At 48.8% G+C, this 15,419-nt stretch overlaps 1 protein-coding gene across 1 annotated transcript in view; it reads left to right on the forward strand.

Annotated features, from left to right (window-relative positions):
• The window catches only part of RNASEH2A (ribonuclease H2 subunit A), a 90,167-nt gene extending 74,919 nt beyond the window's left edge, over positions 1–15,248 (forward strand). Inside the window, exons 7-8 of the mRNA XM_063931190.1 lie at positions 11,365–11,488; positions 14,623–15,248. Coding sequence (XP_063787260.1) covers positions 11,365–11,488; positions 14,623–14,764 — 266 coding nt within the window. The 3' untranslated portion in view covers positions 14,765–15,248. The remainder of the gene's footprint in view (positions 1–11,364; positions 11,489–14,622) is intronic.
• Positions 15,249–15,419: the final 171 nt, after the last annotated feature.

Here is a 15,419-nt window from a genome sequence, read left to right on the forward strand (position 1 = left end):
TGAATGATGTATGTGATGAAGCGTGGGTTAACCCAGATAGAAAAGTGCTAATTTCAAAAAAGTTATTGGCATTATACCCTTTCCCGCCAGAGGTTAGGGCGCGCTGGGAAACACCCCCTAAGGTGGATAAGGCGCTCACACACTTATCAAAACAAGTGGCGTTACCGTCTCCTGATACGGCCGCCCTCAAGGATCCAGCTGATAGGAGGCTGGAAACTACCCTAAAAAGTATATACACACATACTGGTGTTATACTGCGACCAGCCATCGCCTCAGCCTGGATGTGCAGTGCTGGGGTGATCTGGTCGGATTCCCTGACTGAAAATATTGATACCCTGGATAGGGACAGTATTTTACAGACTTTAGAGCAATTAAAGGATGCTTTTCTTTATATGCGAGATGCTCAGAGGGATATTTGCACTCTGGCATCGAGAGTAAGTGCGATGTCCATATCTGCCAGAAGAAGTTTATGGACACGACAGTGGTCAGGTGATGCGGATTCCAAACGGCATATGGAAGTATTGCCGTATAAAGGGGAGGAATTATTTGGCGTCGGTCTATCGGATCTGGTGGCCACGGCAACGGCCGGGAAATCCACCTTTTTACCTCAGACCCCCTCCCAACAGAAAAAGACACCGTCTTTTCAGCCGCAGTCCTTTCGGTCCTATAAGAACAAGCGGGCAAAAGGACAGTCATATCTGCCCCGAGGCAGAGGAAAGGGTAAGAGAGGGCAGCAAGCAGCTCCTTCCCAGGAACAGAAGCCCTCCGCGGGTTCTGCAAAGCCCTCAGCATGACGCTGGGGCTTTACAAGCGGACTCAGAAACGGTGGGGGGTCGACTCAAGAATTTCAGCGCGCAGTGGGCGCTTGCTCACAGGTGGACCCCTGGATCCTGCAGATAATATCTCAGGGTTACAGGTTGGAATTCGAGAAGTCTCCCCCTCGCCGGTTCCTAAAGTCTGCTCTGCCAACGTCTCCCTCAGACAGGGCGACGGTATTGGAAGCCATTCACAAGCTGTATTCTCAGCAGGTGATAGTCAAGGTACCCCTCCTACAACAGGGAAAGGGGTATTATTCCACACTATTTGTGGTACCGAAGCCGGACGGTTCGGTAAGACCTATTCTAAATCTGAAATCTTTGAACCTGTACATACAAAAATTCAAGTTCAAGATGGAGTCACTCAGAGCAGTGATAGCGAATCTGGAAGAAGGGGACTTTATGGTGTCCCTGGACATCAAGGATGCTTACCTGCATGTCCCAATTTGCCCTTCACATCAAGGGTACCTCAGGTTCGTGGTGCGAAACTGTCATTATCAGTTTCAGACGCTGCCGTTTGGATTGTCCACGGCACCTCGGGTCTTTACCAAGGTAATGGCCGAAATGATGTTTCTTCTACGAAGAAAAGGCGTATTAATTATCCCTTACTTGGACGATCTCCTGATAAGAGCAAGGTCCAGAGAACAGCTGGAGGACGGAGTAGCACTAACCCAAGTCGTGCTGCAACAACACGGGTGGATTCTGAATTTCCCAAAATCTCAGTTGACCCCGACAACACGTCTGCTGTTCCTGGGAATGATTCTGGACACGGTTCAGAAAAAGGTGTTTCTTCCGGAGGAGAAAGCCAGGGAGTTATCCGAACTTGTCAGGAACCTCCTAAAACCAGGAAAAGTGTCTGTGCATCAATGCACAAGAGTCCTGGGAAAGATGGTGGCTTCTTACGAAGCAATCCCATTCGGCAGATTCCACGCACGAACTTTTCAGTGGGATCTGCTGGACAAATGGTCCGGATCGCATCTGCAGATGCATCAGCGGATAACCTTATCGCCACGGACAAGGGTGTCTCTTCTGTGGTGGTTACAGAGTGCTCATCTGTTACAAGGCCGCAGATTCGGCATACAGGACTGGGTCCTGGTGACCACGGATGCCAGTCTGAGAGGCTGGGGAGCGGTCACACAGGGAAGAAACTTCCAGGAAGTATGGTCAAGCCTGGAGATGTCTCTTCACATAAATATACTGGAGCTAAGAGCGATTTACAATGCTCTAAGCCTGGCAAAACCCCTGCTTCAGGGTCGGCCGGTGTTGATCCAGTCGGACAACATCACGGCAGTCGCCCACGTAAACAGACAGGGCGGCACAAGAAGCAGGAGAGCAATGGCAGAAGCTGCAAGGATTCTTCGCTGGGCGGAAGATCATGTGATAGCACTGTCAGCAGTGTTCATTCCGGGAGTGGACAACTGGGAAGCAGACTTCCTCAGCAGACACGATCTACACCCGGGAGAGTGGGGAATTCATCCAGAAGTCTTCCACATGATTGTAAACCGTTGGGAAAAACCAAAGGTGGATATGATGGCGTCTCGCCTCAACAAAAAACTGGACAGGTATTGCGCCAGGTCAAGAGACCCTCAGGCAATAGCTGTGGACGCTCTGGTAACACCGTGGGTGTTCCAGTCAGTGTATGTGTTTCCTCCTCTGCCTCTCATACCCAAAGTACTGAGAATTATACGGCAAAGGGGAGTAAGAACGATACTCGTGGCTCCGGATTGGCCAAGAAGAACTTGGTACCCGGAACTTCAGGAGATGCTCACGGAAAATCCGTGGCCTCTACCTCTAAGACGGGACCTGATTCAGCAGGGACCGTGTCTATTCCAAGACTTACCGCGGCTGCGTTTGACGGCGTGGCGGTTGAACGCCGAATTCTAAGGGAAAAAGGCATTCCGGAAGAGGTCATTCCTACACTGGTTAAAGCCAGGAAGGAGGTGACTGCACAACATTATCACCGCATTTGGAGAAAATATGTTGCGTGGTGCGAGGCCAGGAAGGCCCCCACGGAGGAATTTCAATTGGGTCGATTTCTACATTTCCTGCAAACAGGATTGTCTATGGGCCTCAAGTTGGGGTCCATTAAGGTTCAAATTTCGGCCCTGTCGATTTTCTTCCAGAAAGAATTGGCTTCAGTTCCTGAAGTCCAGACTTTTGTTAAAGGAGTACTACATATACAGCCCCCGATTGTGCCCCCAGTGGCTCCGTGGGACCTTAATGTAGTTTGGGATTTTCTCAAATCCCATTGGTTTGAGCCACTCAAATCGGCGGATTTGAAATATCTTACATGGAAAGTAACCATGCTACTGGCCCTGGCTTCAGCCAGGAGAGTGTCAGAATTGGCGGCTTTATCGTATAAAAGCCCATATCTGATTTTCCATTCGGACAGGGCAGAACTGCGGACGCGTCCTCATTTTCTGCCTAAGGTGGTGTCAGCGTTTCACCTGAACCAGCCTATTGTGGTGCCTGCGGCTACTAGCGATTTGGAGGATTCCAAGTTGCTGGACGTTGTCAGGGCATTGAAAATATATATTTCAAGGACGGCTGGAGTCAGAAAATCTGACTCGCTGTTTATACTGTATGCACCCAACAAGCTGGGTGCTCCTGCTTCTAAGCAGACGATTGCTCGTTGGATTTGTAGCACAATTCAACTTGCACATTCTGTGGCAGGCCTGCCACAGCCTAAATCTGTCAAGGCCCATTCCACAAGGGAAGGTGGGCTCATCCTGGGCGGCTGCCCGAGGGGTCTCGGCATTATAACTCTGCCGAGCAGCTACGTGGTCGGGGGAGAACACGTTTGTAAAATTCTACAAATTTGATACCCTGGCTAAAGAGGACCTGGAGTTCTCTCAATTGGTGCTGCAGAGTCATCCGCACTCTCCCGCCCGTTTGGGAGCTTTGGTATAATCCCCATGGTCCTGACGGAGTCCCCAGCATCCACTAGGACGTTTAGAGAAAATAAGATTTTACTTACCGATTAAATCTATTTCTCGTAGTCCGTAGTGGATGCTGGGCGCCCATCCCAAGTGCGGATTGTCTGCAATACTTGTACATAGTTATTGTTACAAAAAAATCGGGTTGTTCTTGTTGTGAGCAGTCTGTTCAGAGGCTCCTACGTTGTCATACTGTTAACTGGGTTCAGATCACAAGTTGTACGGTGTGATTGGTGTGGCTGGTATGAGTCTTACCCGGGATTCAAAATCCTTCCTTATTGTGTACGCTCGTCCGGGCACAGTATCCTAACTGAGGCTTGGAGGAGGGTCATAGGGGGAGGAGCCAGTGCACACCACCTGATCCTAAAGCTTTATTTTTGTGCCCTGTCTCCTGCGGAGCCGCTAATCCCCATGGTCCTGACGGAGTCCCCAGCATCCACTACGGACTACGAGAAATAGATTTATCGGTAAGTAAAATCTTATTTTTCAGCTGTGTGTGTATACAGGAGCACCTCTATATTAGTCAGTAGTCTAGTAAGTGACTTGCAACAGTATGCTAACATAATAAAAGTTTCTCATTCATCCACTAGGGGCCACTGGAGTGCAGATACAATGGGGAAATAGTAGGCAGTAACTGGGAGCTGGCACTTTAAATTTATAAACCATGTGACTAGCTCCTCCCCTACTATGCTCCAAGCCAGTCTTATTTTAGTGCCCAAGGGAGCTGGTCACTTGGGTTTTCTCTGAAGAATTTTTCTTTATTGTTTTTATTTTTCTTACTTACACTCACAGACTGGCAGCTTTGCCACTGCCAGTCTGCACCGCGGGAGCTGCCGGCGGGGTCCCATCGCAGCTGCGTGCGGCTCGGGATGGGCCTCTGCTGAAGGAGACACTGAGCTCTCCTGAGCTGGCCGGACACCACTGCGTGCGGCGCGTGTCGGGGCCGCTCCACCAGCAGAAGATTCCGGCAGCACGGCAGCGGTAAGTATACGTGTCGGGGCCACTCCATCGAGACAGCGGTGAGTACAATCTCGCCCCCTCCAGATTGATGTATAATTTTACATTGCTGAGGATGCCTTTCAGTGATTACTGTGGATGTGCAGTGTGCTCTTAATAGCAGGGCGCTCACCTCAGCTCCCCTCTAATAAAAACCCTGTCTGGTGTGTATCAGGAGGCGCCTTTACTAGTTTGAAATCGGCGCCATTGAGGGGGGGGGGCGGAGCTTCAGCCCGCTCTGTACAGCGGGCTCAGCGCTTCCCGTTCCCCGGCCGCGGCATACATTGCTGGCGGGGGATACAGAGCGCTCCCTGCTTCATTTTCTCTGAAGTGGGTTAGTTTGAATTTTGGCGCCGAAACGGGGGGGGCGGAGCTAACTCCCGCTCTTTACAGCGGGCTCAGCGCTTCCCGCGCCCCGGCCGCTGCAGCATGCTATTTCACCGCCCTCCAGCCGCTGTCAGATCCTTCCCCTAGACGCATCATTCCTGGAGGTACTGTGCATGATGCTTCACTATTACGCTACAGTTAATGAGGAGGGGGAGGACATTAATTTCACTTTACAGCGGGCTCCCCGGCCGCGGCTCACAGCGTTCTATTACAGAGGTTTCTCTCCCTACAGGGGAGACCTCTGCCCAGCATTTCATAGTCTATAGGTCAGAGGAGCCTGCTCTATAACAGGAGCTGTGGCTCAGCTCACTAATGTTGAACTCTAGTTTGCACAGGGCTAATAGCAGAGCATATTAAGCAGAACCCAGGTTCCGATCTCACCCTGGAATGAATATATATATATATATATATATATATATATATATATATATATATATATATATATATATATATATACATATATATACATACACACACACACACACACACACACACACATACATACATACATACATACATACATACATACATACATACATACACACGTGTATAGGGTGTATATATGTATGTATATGCAATACCATATATAGTGGAGAGTACAAAGACTGCTGCGATGTTTTATAATAACAGCACAGACCTTGCTTTCCCTTTATTATTCCTTAGTTTCACTTGGTAATAATGCTATTTGTAATTTGGGGGAATGAGTGTGGCATCAGACAAATAGCCGCTGTGGCTCAGTACGCTAGTAGCGGGGACATATAAAAAAAAAAAAAAAAAAGAAACCTTAAGGGGAGCTCTCATAACCTAGTGGCTAAAACTCCTGTCCCGCAGCGCAGCTCTACCGGTTCAAGTCTCCGCTGCTTCAGAATGTTTATCTGAAATGTATCTGTCACTGCACGTTATAGTGCAGCCATTACATAGGGCTACGCTTCTTTAACCCACCTTTTCTCTTTTCATTTGTCTCACCTGGGACAGTCAGAGAAATTCCTCTTAGGTGTGAATTATGCGGTGGAGCCATCTGCTTAGCCCTCCACGCAGCTGCAGAACGCTCCTGTTTGAACAGCTCAGCTTATGCAGGTAATGTCACTGTTAACCAGAGACCTTGTACGTCATTTCTCCTCTCCAGGTTTCTAAAAGAACCTTGCTGACCTTCCATGTTACACGACTCTGCGGATGAGAGGCCTCTCTTTAAGGAGGCGAGAGATGTCCGGGATACTGATGGTGTCTGTTTTCGGTGGAGTCTGAACCAGTGTCTCAGGATATCGAGGCGCATTGTACAGCAGTTCGTCTGATGCTGCAGGTAAAGGAGTCTGAACTAGAAACTTCAGGTCCCTCGGGGTTCGACGCCAATGAAGAAATGACAGCGACTTGTTCAGTTTCGGATGAGCTGGGTATGCTCCAGTAGGCAGCCTGCAGACACCCGAATACACAATTTCAGGTATCAAACAATGTTTGTTTTCCTATCCTTTCCCCGCAGACGGCAGGAAACGATATCAGAACCTCTCCAAGGTATACCCCTCAATGTATCGCCGGTCCAACAAGCTGCCGTTTTCCTGGGGCAACCTTGCTGAGGGATCCATCTGAGAGACATATGCCGCAGCAGGGGTTCTACCTTGTCCGGAGCAGGTAGGGTGTGGAACAATTGTCCCCTAGGTTACAGGATGATTTGCATCAGGATCAACTGATTCTTTGGCACAGATCAGAGTCACGATTCTGCTTTATATTCTTTTGAGGTCTCCACGTCTGTATACTCGGAGCCTGCATTTTCGCTTGGGCTGTCTTAACCCGACGACCTCTGGGGCTGCGACAGTGACAGGCGAACATGGAATCCTAATGGGCAGCAGGTTCACGGGAAGGAACTTCCTGCATGATTTCTCGGACCATTGGGGGTAAGTCCACTTTTCTTTCCCCTACTGCTACTCCAGCTCCAAGACGGACCTTTACCGGTCTTTCCTTTAGATCTTGCCGTGCCCTTTCCAGGTTTCGAGTCCATGACGGGCGGTATCTCCGTCACCAAGGGATCCCCAGGTAAACTGCTGAAGCAGAGGTTCAGCATCCTCGGACCAGTCTGATTGTAGGTCCTCCAACACACCCAGCGCAGGTCGGACCTTCCTACCACCTGGGAGGTCCCAGGGTGGGCGAAGGTCTGTGATCTTTGTGGGAGACCTGGGTATGCTTGGGCGGTTACAGACTCTATTTTTGGAGTCCAACCGTCTCAGGGATCCCTCACCATGGGTCGGCCGGTTTACTTCTGACCGCAAGGGTGCTGATCCCTGTTTTCACACATCATTGGAATCGGGGCATTTTCTCAGGCCTTTGTTTTTCTTTTCCCGTGCCGAAGTCAGTTGGCTCAGCCAGGCCTGTTCTGGCCTTAGAATCCTTTCAGTAAAAAAAAAAAAAAAAAAAAGATTTTACGCATCCTTTGTTTTCAGGGATGCCCGTTTACTGATTTCCTTTGGGTTTCCTCATCTGGTTTTTCTCAGATTCATAGTACAAAATACTCATTTCCACTGTCAGACCTTTCAATTCGGTCTCTCTTCCGCTCCCACCGTGTTCATGAAGATCACAGGATGGCTGTTTTTCAAAGGGCAGGAGTGACGTTTGTTCCCTAATTGGACAATCAACTGCTGGAAACCCACTCTGCAGATTAGGTTGCTTCTGAATATCCGGAGGATCCAGGATCTTCTGATTCGACACGGGTCCCATTGATTCTCCTTCTAGACGGTTCTCAACTCGGTCCGTCAGAGGATTTTTCCTTCCTCGGGACAAGTTCCTCCTCTCTTCAGCCAAGTTGCGGCGCTGAGAGAGGTCGCCTACATTTTTCTCTGAGCAGAGGACAACAATCTTAATTCCAGGTCAAACCGCCAGGTCAGGCACCCGGGTGAGTGGACACTCCCCGGAGTTTTGTCAGCTGGTCCGCGGTTGGCGGAGATTTCGGATCGGCCTCAGGGTGTTCCGACTGACACTTCAACCCTTTACTACTCTCGGACGTCAGATCTGGCGACAGTGGCTGAGGATGCCCTCACGGCTCCTTGGAGTTTCGGGTTAGTCTATCTTTCCTCCTTTTCCATTTCTACCTCATTTTCTGCAACACATGAGAGAAGAATGCGCGCTAGTCCTCCCGGTAGCTTCAGTTTGGCCGCGCATGACTTGAAGGTCCACCCTGCACCTGTTGTCAGTAGAGGAGCCTTAGCTCCTACCTCTGCGTGACTGTCTACTTCAACAGGGTCCTTTTCTTTGTTCAGTCTTACTCTGGTTTCGTTTAAAGGCGTGACTGTTCATGAGACCTCAAAAGTACGGAGTTCCCTAGTTCGGGTATACCTACTGGGCCCCGATTTCGGAAGTCTGTTACCTCTTCTCGCTCTTGCCACTTTTGGAAACTTTATGTGGCCTAGTGTGGATGGCAAGGGTTCTCCCCTTTGGTTTTTCAATTCGCCGTCTTCTTTGGTTTTCTTCGGGTGGTTTGCTCGGTTGCGCTTCGACTAGGTTGACCTGAATTTCAGAGCTCTGCTCTTTCGGTTTTCTTCCAAAGGAAATTAGCCTGACTGCCGTAGGTTCGGGCTCTCTTTGGCAACCCCCCTTTCGACTAGGGTTACGGCTGAGTTTCATACTCAGCGGTCGTTTCTTCCAGGGGTGGTGTCCGCTTTTCATGTAACTCTAACACTTGTGTTTTCGATCTTCTTTGAATTTTGTCAGGGGCCGCCGGCTCTTTACAGAGGTCTTCGGCTATTCGACAAATTGTTTTCTTCCTTGTTTTCTGTACAAGGCTCCCGTCCTGAATTGCTGGGCTCCCATCATAAGTGGGGCTGTTGGATACATCTGACCCTTAGACAATCTTATTTGGCGGTTACTCTAGAGCCTCCATTTTCCATTTCTGTGCACTCCGCGCACTCTGGGGGACCTTCGGGGGCGGCCGCCCACGGGGTTTCCATGAAGGCTTTATGTTACGATGCCGCTTAGGCGGGTCATCATACGTTGATCACGTTTTACGGATTTGACTTTTTTGCGGCCTCTGTGTCACTGGTTGGCCGAGCGGTTTTTGCAGGACTCTCAGCGCTCTCCCTCCCGTCTTGGTAGCTTTGGGACGTCCACATTGTATCTGCACTCCAGTGGCCCCTAGTGGATGAAGGAGAGATCAGGATTTTGGTACTTACCGATAAATCCCTTTCTCCGATTCCACAGGGGCCACTGGACGCCCACCCAGCGCTGTTTCGTCCTTCTACGCTTATCGGGTTGCAGGTCACTGTGTGACTGCTCGTTTTGTTCCTATTACCGTATCACTATGTTTCCAGGTTTCCTTGGTATTATCTTGTTTTAGTTGACTTAGCGAACCTCCTCTACTTTACCGTTGGTCTTTTCCAGCTCTCCTCGGGCACAGTTTTCACTAGACTGGCTAGGAGGGGGGAACATAGTAGGGGAGGAGCTAGTCACATGGTTATAAATTTAAAGTGCCAGCTCCCAGTTACTGCCTACTATTTCCCCATTGTATCTGCACTCCAGTGGCCCCTGTGGAATCGGAGAAAGGGATTTATCGGTAAGTACCAAAATCCTGATTTCTTGGTTAGTCATAGTTAAGGCAGGTAATCAACCACAAGAACTACAAGAACCAGCATACTGGATGTATACTCCTGAGGGCAAAATCTGATAGGCCATGATTTGCAGGAGCTGGTGCAATTCCAGCAACTTAGATTTAAAGCGCCAGTTTGTAGGTCAGCACTTAAGATGGATACGCACCATCCGAAGGTGCGACACGATGTAGTGATACGTTACATCCGCCATACACACTAAGCAATCCGCTGTATGATGACGCTGTGCATCGATACATGCTGAATGTAGCTACACCGCATTGGCTATGGAATCCTCCCATTGGACTTGCAGCACATCCAATGGGACAAGTCAGTGAACATCAGATCGGGGGCGTACACTATACGGCGTGTACAATATATAGTGTTCCTTCTAGAATTCAAATAGGGCAGGGCGCTGAACTCCGGGGGCATATTGGCGCGGGCCCGAAATGGGGTGTGGCCATGTAAAATAGGGGCGTGGCCATGTAAAATTCATTTTAGTGGGACGTGCGGCACACGGACGTTGCTATAGGGGTAGTCTGTGGCCGGCGACGTCACTGTTGGGGGCGTGCCCAGCACCTCAGTCAGTGCTGGGCTTCCAGCTCTCTCCCATAGCGTGAATGGATGCCGTGCGCATGCGCACGGCATCTTTACACGCTGGGAGGGCAGGAAGCGGGCGGCTATTCTAGCAGGGCGCCGCAGAAGGGGCAGGGCGGATTTTGCCTTTAAAAAATCGGGCAGGGCGTGGCGCCCTGCTAAAACAGCCTAGAGTGAACACTAATATATATTGTTTCTGTGCACAATGGAATGTTATATTATTGGATAGATCCTATAGTTTATACCCAACTTAAGTCATAGGCTGAAATGCAGGTACATTCCCCGTCTCCAGTGATCTGTTTTCAAGTTTAAATACGTATAGACAAAATGTATTCATTCCACGGCAGCTTTGTAACAGAGATGGTTTGTGTTTATCTGTTGGAAGAATGTGCTGATGGGGTATACTTCCTAGCAGTTTGTTGCTGACGCTAACCCTGGGACCTCTGTTACAATAATCTACATTGTTAGACACCGACCCGCCTCCTTAGAATGTTCTTACAATTTGTTCCTGGTAGCTAGAGCTTGCAGACACAGCACTGTGACAGACAACTGTTATGGCATTTTGCATTATTGCGCAGTAGATGCCATTGATGATGTGACTGGGGTCTGTCCATGTTTGGGAGTGGCTGTGACCGCTGTAACGCCCCAGGGTGCGAACACTGTGGCTGTAACCTTTAATTGTTGGGAAACTGGTGTGTCGGGTCCTCCAGCAAATGGAGCTTGGTGTCTTCTCTCTGCTGTTTGATGATGTGTGTTACGGGGAAGCTACAGGCTGATAGACAATATCTGAAGTATCAGTATAGAATAACGTATTTGGCAACTTTATGCAGACCACTGTGTGGTCCAAGGCTGCACGTCCTTTCCACATGACGCTCCGCAGACATCAACAGAGTTTGTGTTCTAGGCTATGTTTGGTAGGGGAAGCGGTGCACTCTTCAGTGCGGATGGCCCCCCGGCATTTCATACCCATCCCCTTCAGTGTATTGTTCTATCCCATGTATGTCTACACAGTAAGAAGTGATGGAATTACATGTATCTCTGTTTTTTCCCTTCTGTCCTGCTTAACAGACCCAAAAACCAAAGAGTGGCTTGTTCGACACCTGGACCCTGTCTTTGGATACCCGCAATTTGTCCGCTTCAGCTGGAGCACGGCTCAGACTATCTTGGACAGCAAGGCCGCCCCTGTGGTGTGGTAAGAGAAGATGGTCTGGTGCTCTGTGTAGAGGGGGCAGATTGTGTGTGTGTGTGTGTGTGTGTGTGTGTGTGTGTGTGCAGTACTGAGGAGAGTAGTCCGTCATTTACCACACGTGACACACTGGGAGTGCTAGTATGCATCGACTTGCCGCTGATTAATGCCCAGGGCCTCAGGAGAGGATGGGCTGAGAGTGGCCTATAGGACAGAGTAAATAAAGAGGTGGGCAGTGTGCACCAGTGATAACTGTGCCTGGCGGAGTGAGCAGTGTGCACCACTGCTGTTAGGTTAGGGCTCTGTTAGTGATCGCCATGTAAAGCTTGGGGCTGCAGAGCAGAGGGGTTCTCTGCCAGTGATGGAACAGAGAGGTGAGTGTGCGCTACCAGAGGAAAAGGTCTGACTGGCGTCTCTAGAGTGGAACCATGTGGTAGGTGCGGGGGTTAAACTGTCCTGCAGTCTGGAGAAACAAGAAGCCTCCCAGGAAAGTCACAAGTAATGCTAGTGGATGAGAGCTTTGTACTCTGGCTCTGGAAACCTCCCCTTGTTCTAAGTGAACTTTACGTTTTCCCCCTAGTTTGCGAACCCTGGTTTATTAATTAAGGTTGTGAATAGTAATATACTCATTCTGTATAGGTAAGTAAATATTTGAGAGAGGCCAAGATATAAGGTAAAGAATATATAAAAGTTAATGAATATAGTACTACAATATCGGAGTGTCTCTTCCTCACTCAGAGCAGGCACACATTCATATCATTAGTGCAAGATATAAAGGTGAATCAAAAGCTGTATATAAATGTAAATTTCTCTGACGTCCTAGTGGATGCTGGGAACTCCGTAAGGACCATGGGGAATAGCAGCTCCGCTATTCCCCATGGTCCTTACGGAGTTCCCAGCATCCACTACGGACTACGAGAAATAGAATTATCGGTAAGTAAATTCTTATTTAAACACGTAGCAGCTTTTTCAGAGATGTGCCGGGGCTGAGAGGAAAGTAGTCCTGTCGCAGTGTGAGCACTATGGGGTGACACTTGTGTATGGATTGGTGGGGCGGGTTGTTCTAATTTAGGCCAACTACAGTAAGGGTGGTTAGCAGCCAATAGCAGATAAGGACTGACTGCATTAGTGAATGCTCCGCTGATGCTGATTGGCTATTGCCTTGTCACTCAGGCACATATTTGTTTGGGTTTAGGCAAAACCAGCCTTTTACCACTGGTGGTATGCTGCAGGCAATACAGTGACTGGCAGGAGGGACAGTAGAGTGGGTACCCTACTGTGACAGGCAAGGGGCTCAGCAGAGGGGATGTGCCAGCGGTGATGGGCTCACCAGTGTTGACGTCCAGTGGTTACCAATGACTGGCAGGAGAGGGCAGCTTAGAGTAGGCACTATTGGTGATTGGCCTGAAGCCATTATTTAGTGTTTGTATATTAATCAACTCTTGTGCCTGCTTACGTTGTGTGATCTACATGACACAACCGCTTTTGTAATATGTTGGGGGGACTTTTTGTACCGTGCTACCTACTGTAACTGTGCCGGCTTTAGCGGTGTCATGTCTGTAATGGCGTTAACGATGCAAGTTGTGTACATGCTGGTCGCCTAATGATCACTTCTAGCATTCAGTGTAGCAACAAGCGCTGGCATAGAAAACCTGTCCCCATCGCACTCTAAGCTCTGCCCTCACTGTACTGGAGGTAGGGGATTTACAGCAGGCATGGTGCCTGCTGGGGGTTTCCAGGTGTCCAAAATCAGCCAGGGGACTGCATTAATTCAGTGTTACCTGCTGTACTAGAGGCACTTCCTTGAAAATACAATGGACTTCATATTATTTGCAGACCTTTTTCATTGAAACTAACTTGAATATGGAATGTGATATTTTTTTCATGGGGCCTGTACACGGCAGATGCTGCAGGTCTCATTCATTGGCCCACCAGATTTTCAAAAGTCCTGTTTGACTCCAGATCAGATGATGGTTATAATTACTGGTTATTTGGGGCCCAATGAGAGGTTTAAGCAGCAATAAGCCATATAAGTTGCTTAATGCCCTTGGCGGTTTCATAGGTTGCTCATACATTATAATGTGCTGCACACTTTGTTGTGATAATGTGTGCTGCCAGCACAATAAATAAGTGCTCATTAATACATAAAGTATTCAGCCATTTTGTCCAGTACATTTGTGTGAATGAGCTGCTGATAATAGAAGCAACTTACATAGAAGATAATGGATATGTATGGTTATGTTGCTGGCAGTACATGGAAATACACACACACACACACACACACACACACACACACACACACACACACACACACACACACACACACACACACACACACACACACACACAATCTTCCCCCCTCTATCTATATTTCTGAGGGCTTTAATCCAGAAAGAAACGTCCACACACCATAATCTGCGAGTGCTTTCACATTACATGTATGTGTATATAGCTAGGAGCCGTTGTGCTTTATCAGCCATTTATGCCCGGATTGGCCGAGGGCTATGTCTGTCACTAGACAGGAAGTCTCATGTACGCTTGCTAAACGGTCACCGTATTTCTAGTGCCTGTTTCAAGAAACAATGCTTGGTTGTCTCTGCTTATTTAGCTACTGTAGTGTTATTTTGTATATCGCATCCTTTTCCCATGTATATGTTCTATACAGACAGTGTTTATAAGTGCCGGGATCCCAACAGCCGGTATATCAAGTGCCACCCAATTATAAGCAGTGATAAGATTCCCCAGTAGAGCTCTAATGTATGCAATAGCTGTGCATGTCCTATCTGTACAGATCCAGCAGGGGGCAGCAGGATGCCTCTCCATGTAACCGACACAAGTACTGCAGCAGTGGGGCAGGGATTTCTGTCCCAGCTGGCTGTTGGTAACATTTTCACTGATTAGCACTGTCAGATTATACAGGGTGATGGGGGGGGAGGTCAGACAGACCTTGTGTTGTATTAAGGAGGATTTCTGCGTACGTCTCCTTCCCCTCCCCCGTCCTCACTAGACTCCCGTCTTATTGCCTGTCAGAAGAGCAGTAGATCCTGGAGTCTTGGAACTGCTGTTAGAAAGCTAAATCTCAGGCAGACAATATTGTGCAGCATATATCTGACCACATATGTGCTATCTCTTCCGTGCAGGGGCGATGATGACGAAGAGGCTTCTGGGAAATCTTCATCCCATTCTCTCCTTTCCTTCTTTTCCACGTCTAAAGACTCGACGAAGCCCCAGAGCCACCGGTTCTTCATGGAGCGGCAGCTGGAGCCGCTGGCTGATTTGTAGGGAAGTCCATCCACTGGAAATGATTCTAAATATCCTCTAGTGCAGGCCTGACCAACCTATGGCTTTTCAGCTGTTGTGAAACTACAAGTCCCAGCATGCTTTACCAGCAGATTGTTGGGAGAGTATGTCGGGACTTGTAGTTTCCCATCAGCTGGAGAGCCACAGGTTGGCCAGGCCTGCTCTAGTGTTGTAGTTGCTACCCCTGACTCACCAGTGCGCTGGAAACCCCTTCCAGTTAAACACAAATGTGACTACACCTGGGTATCAGTATGAAAGGTGTCATGCATTCTGTAGGTGTAAATGATTTATGACTCACAAGTGTCACTAGGTTTGAGAACACCCTCGACAATGATGCTTTGGTGTAAATGCAGTTTAGTAAACGGTCATTGACCTGAACAGTGTTTTGATCTCGACTTGTCAGTGTTTTGCCTCTGCTGTGGAATATTTTGGTGTGAAATGTTTAAATAAACCCAGATTTTACAGATTTGTGTTTGTTTCCAAAACGCTGTTGGTGGGGGCACATAGCAGTCGCAGATTGGACTGGTGGGCGCACTTCTGGCGAGTAACACGTGTCCATGTCTTGCCAGAGACCATTGGTTCCCTAACTGTGTGCCTAGGCACTGGGGTGCCGCAAGGTTCCTGCAGGGGAGCCTCG

This window comes from Pseudophryne corroboree, chromosome 6 (genome assembly GCF_028390025.1).
Source record: "Pseudophryne corroboree isolate aPseCor3 chromosome 6, aPseCor3.hap2, whole genome shotgun sequence".
Classification (NCBI taxonomy): Eukaryota; Metazoa; Chordata; class Amphibia; order Anura; family Myobatrachidae; genus Pseudophryne; species Pseudophryne corroboree.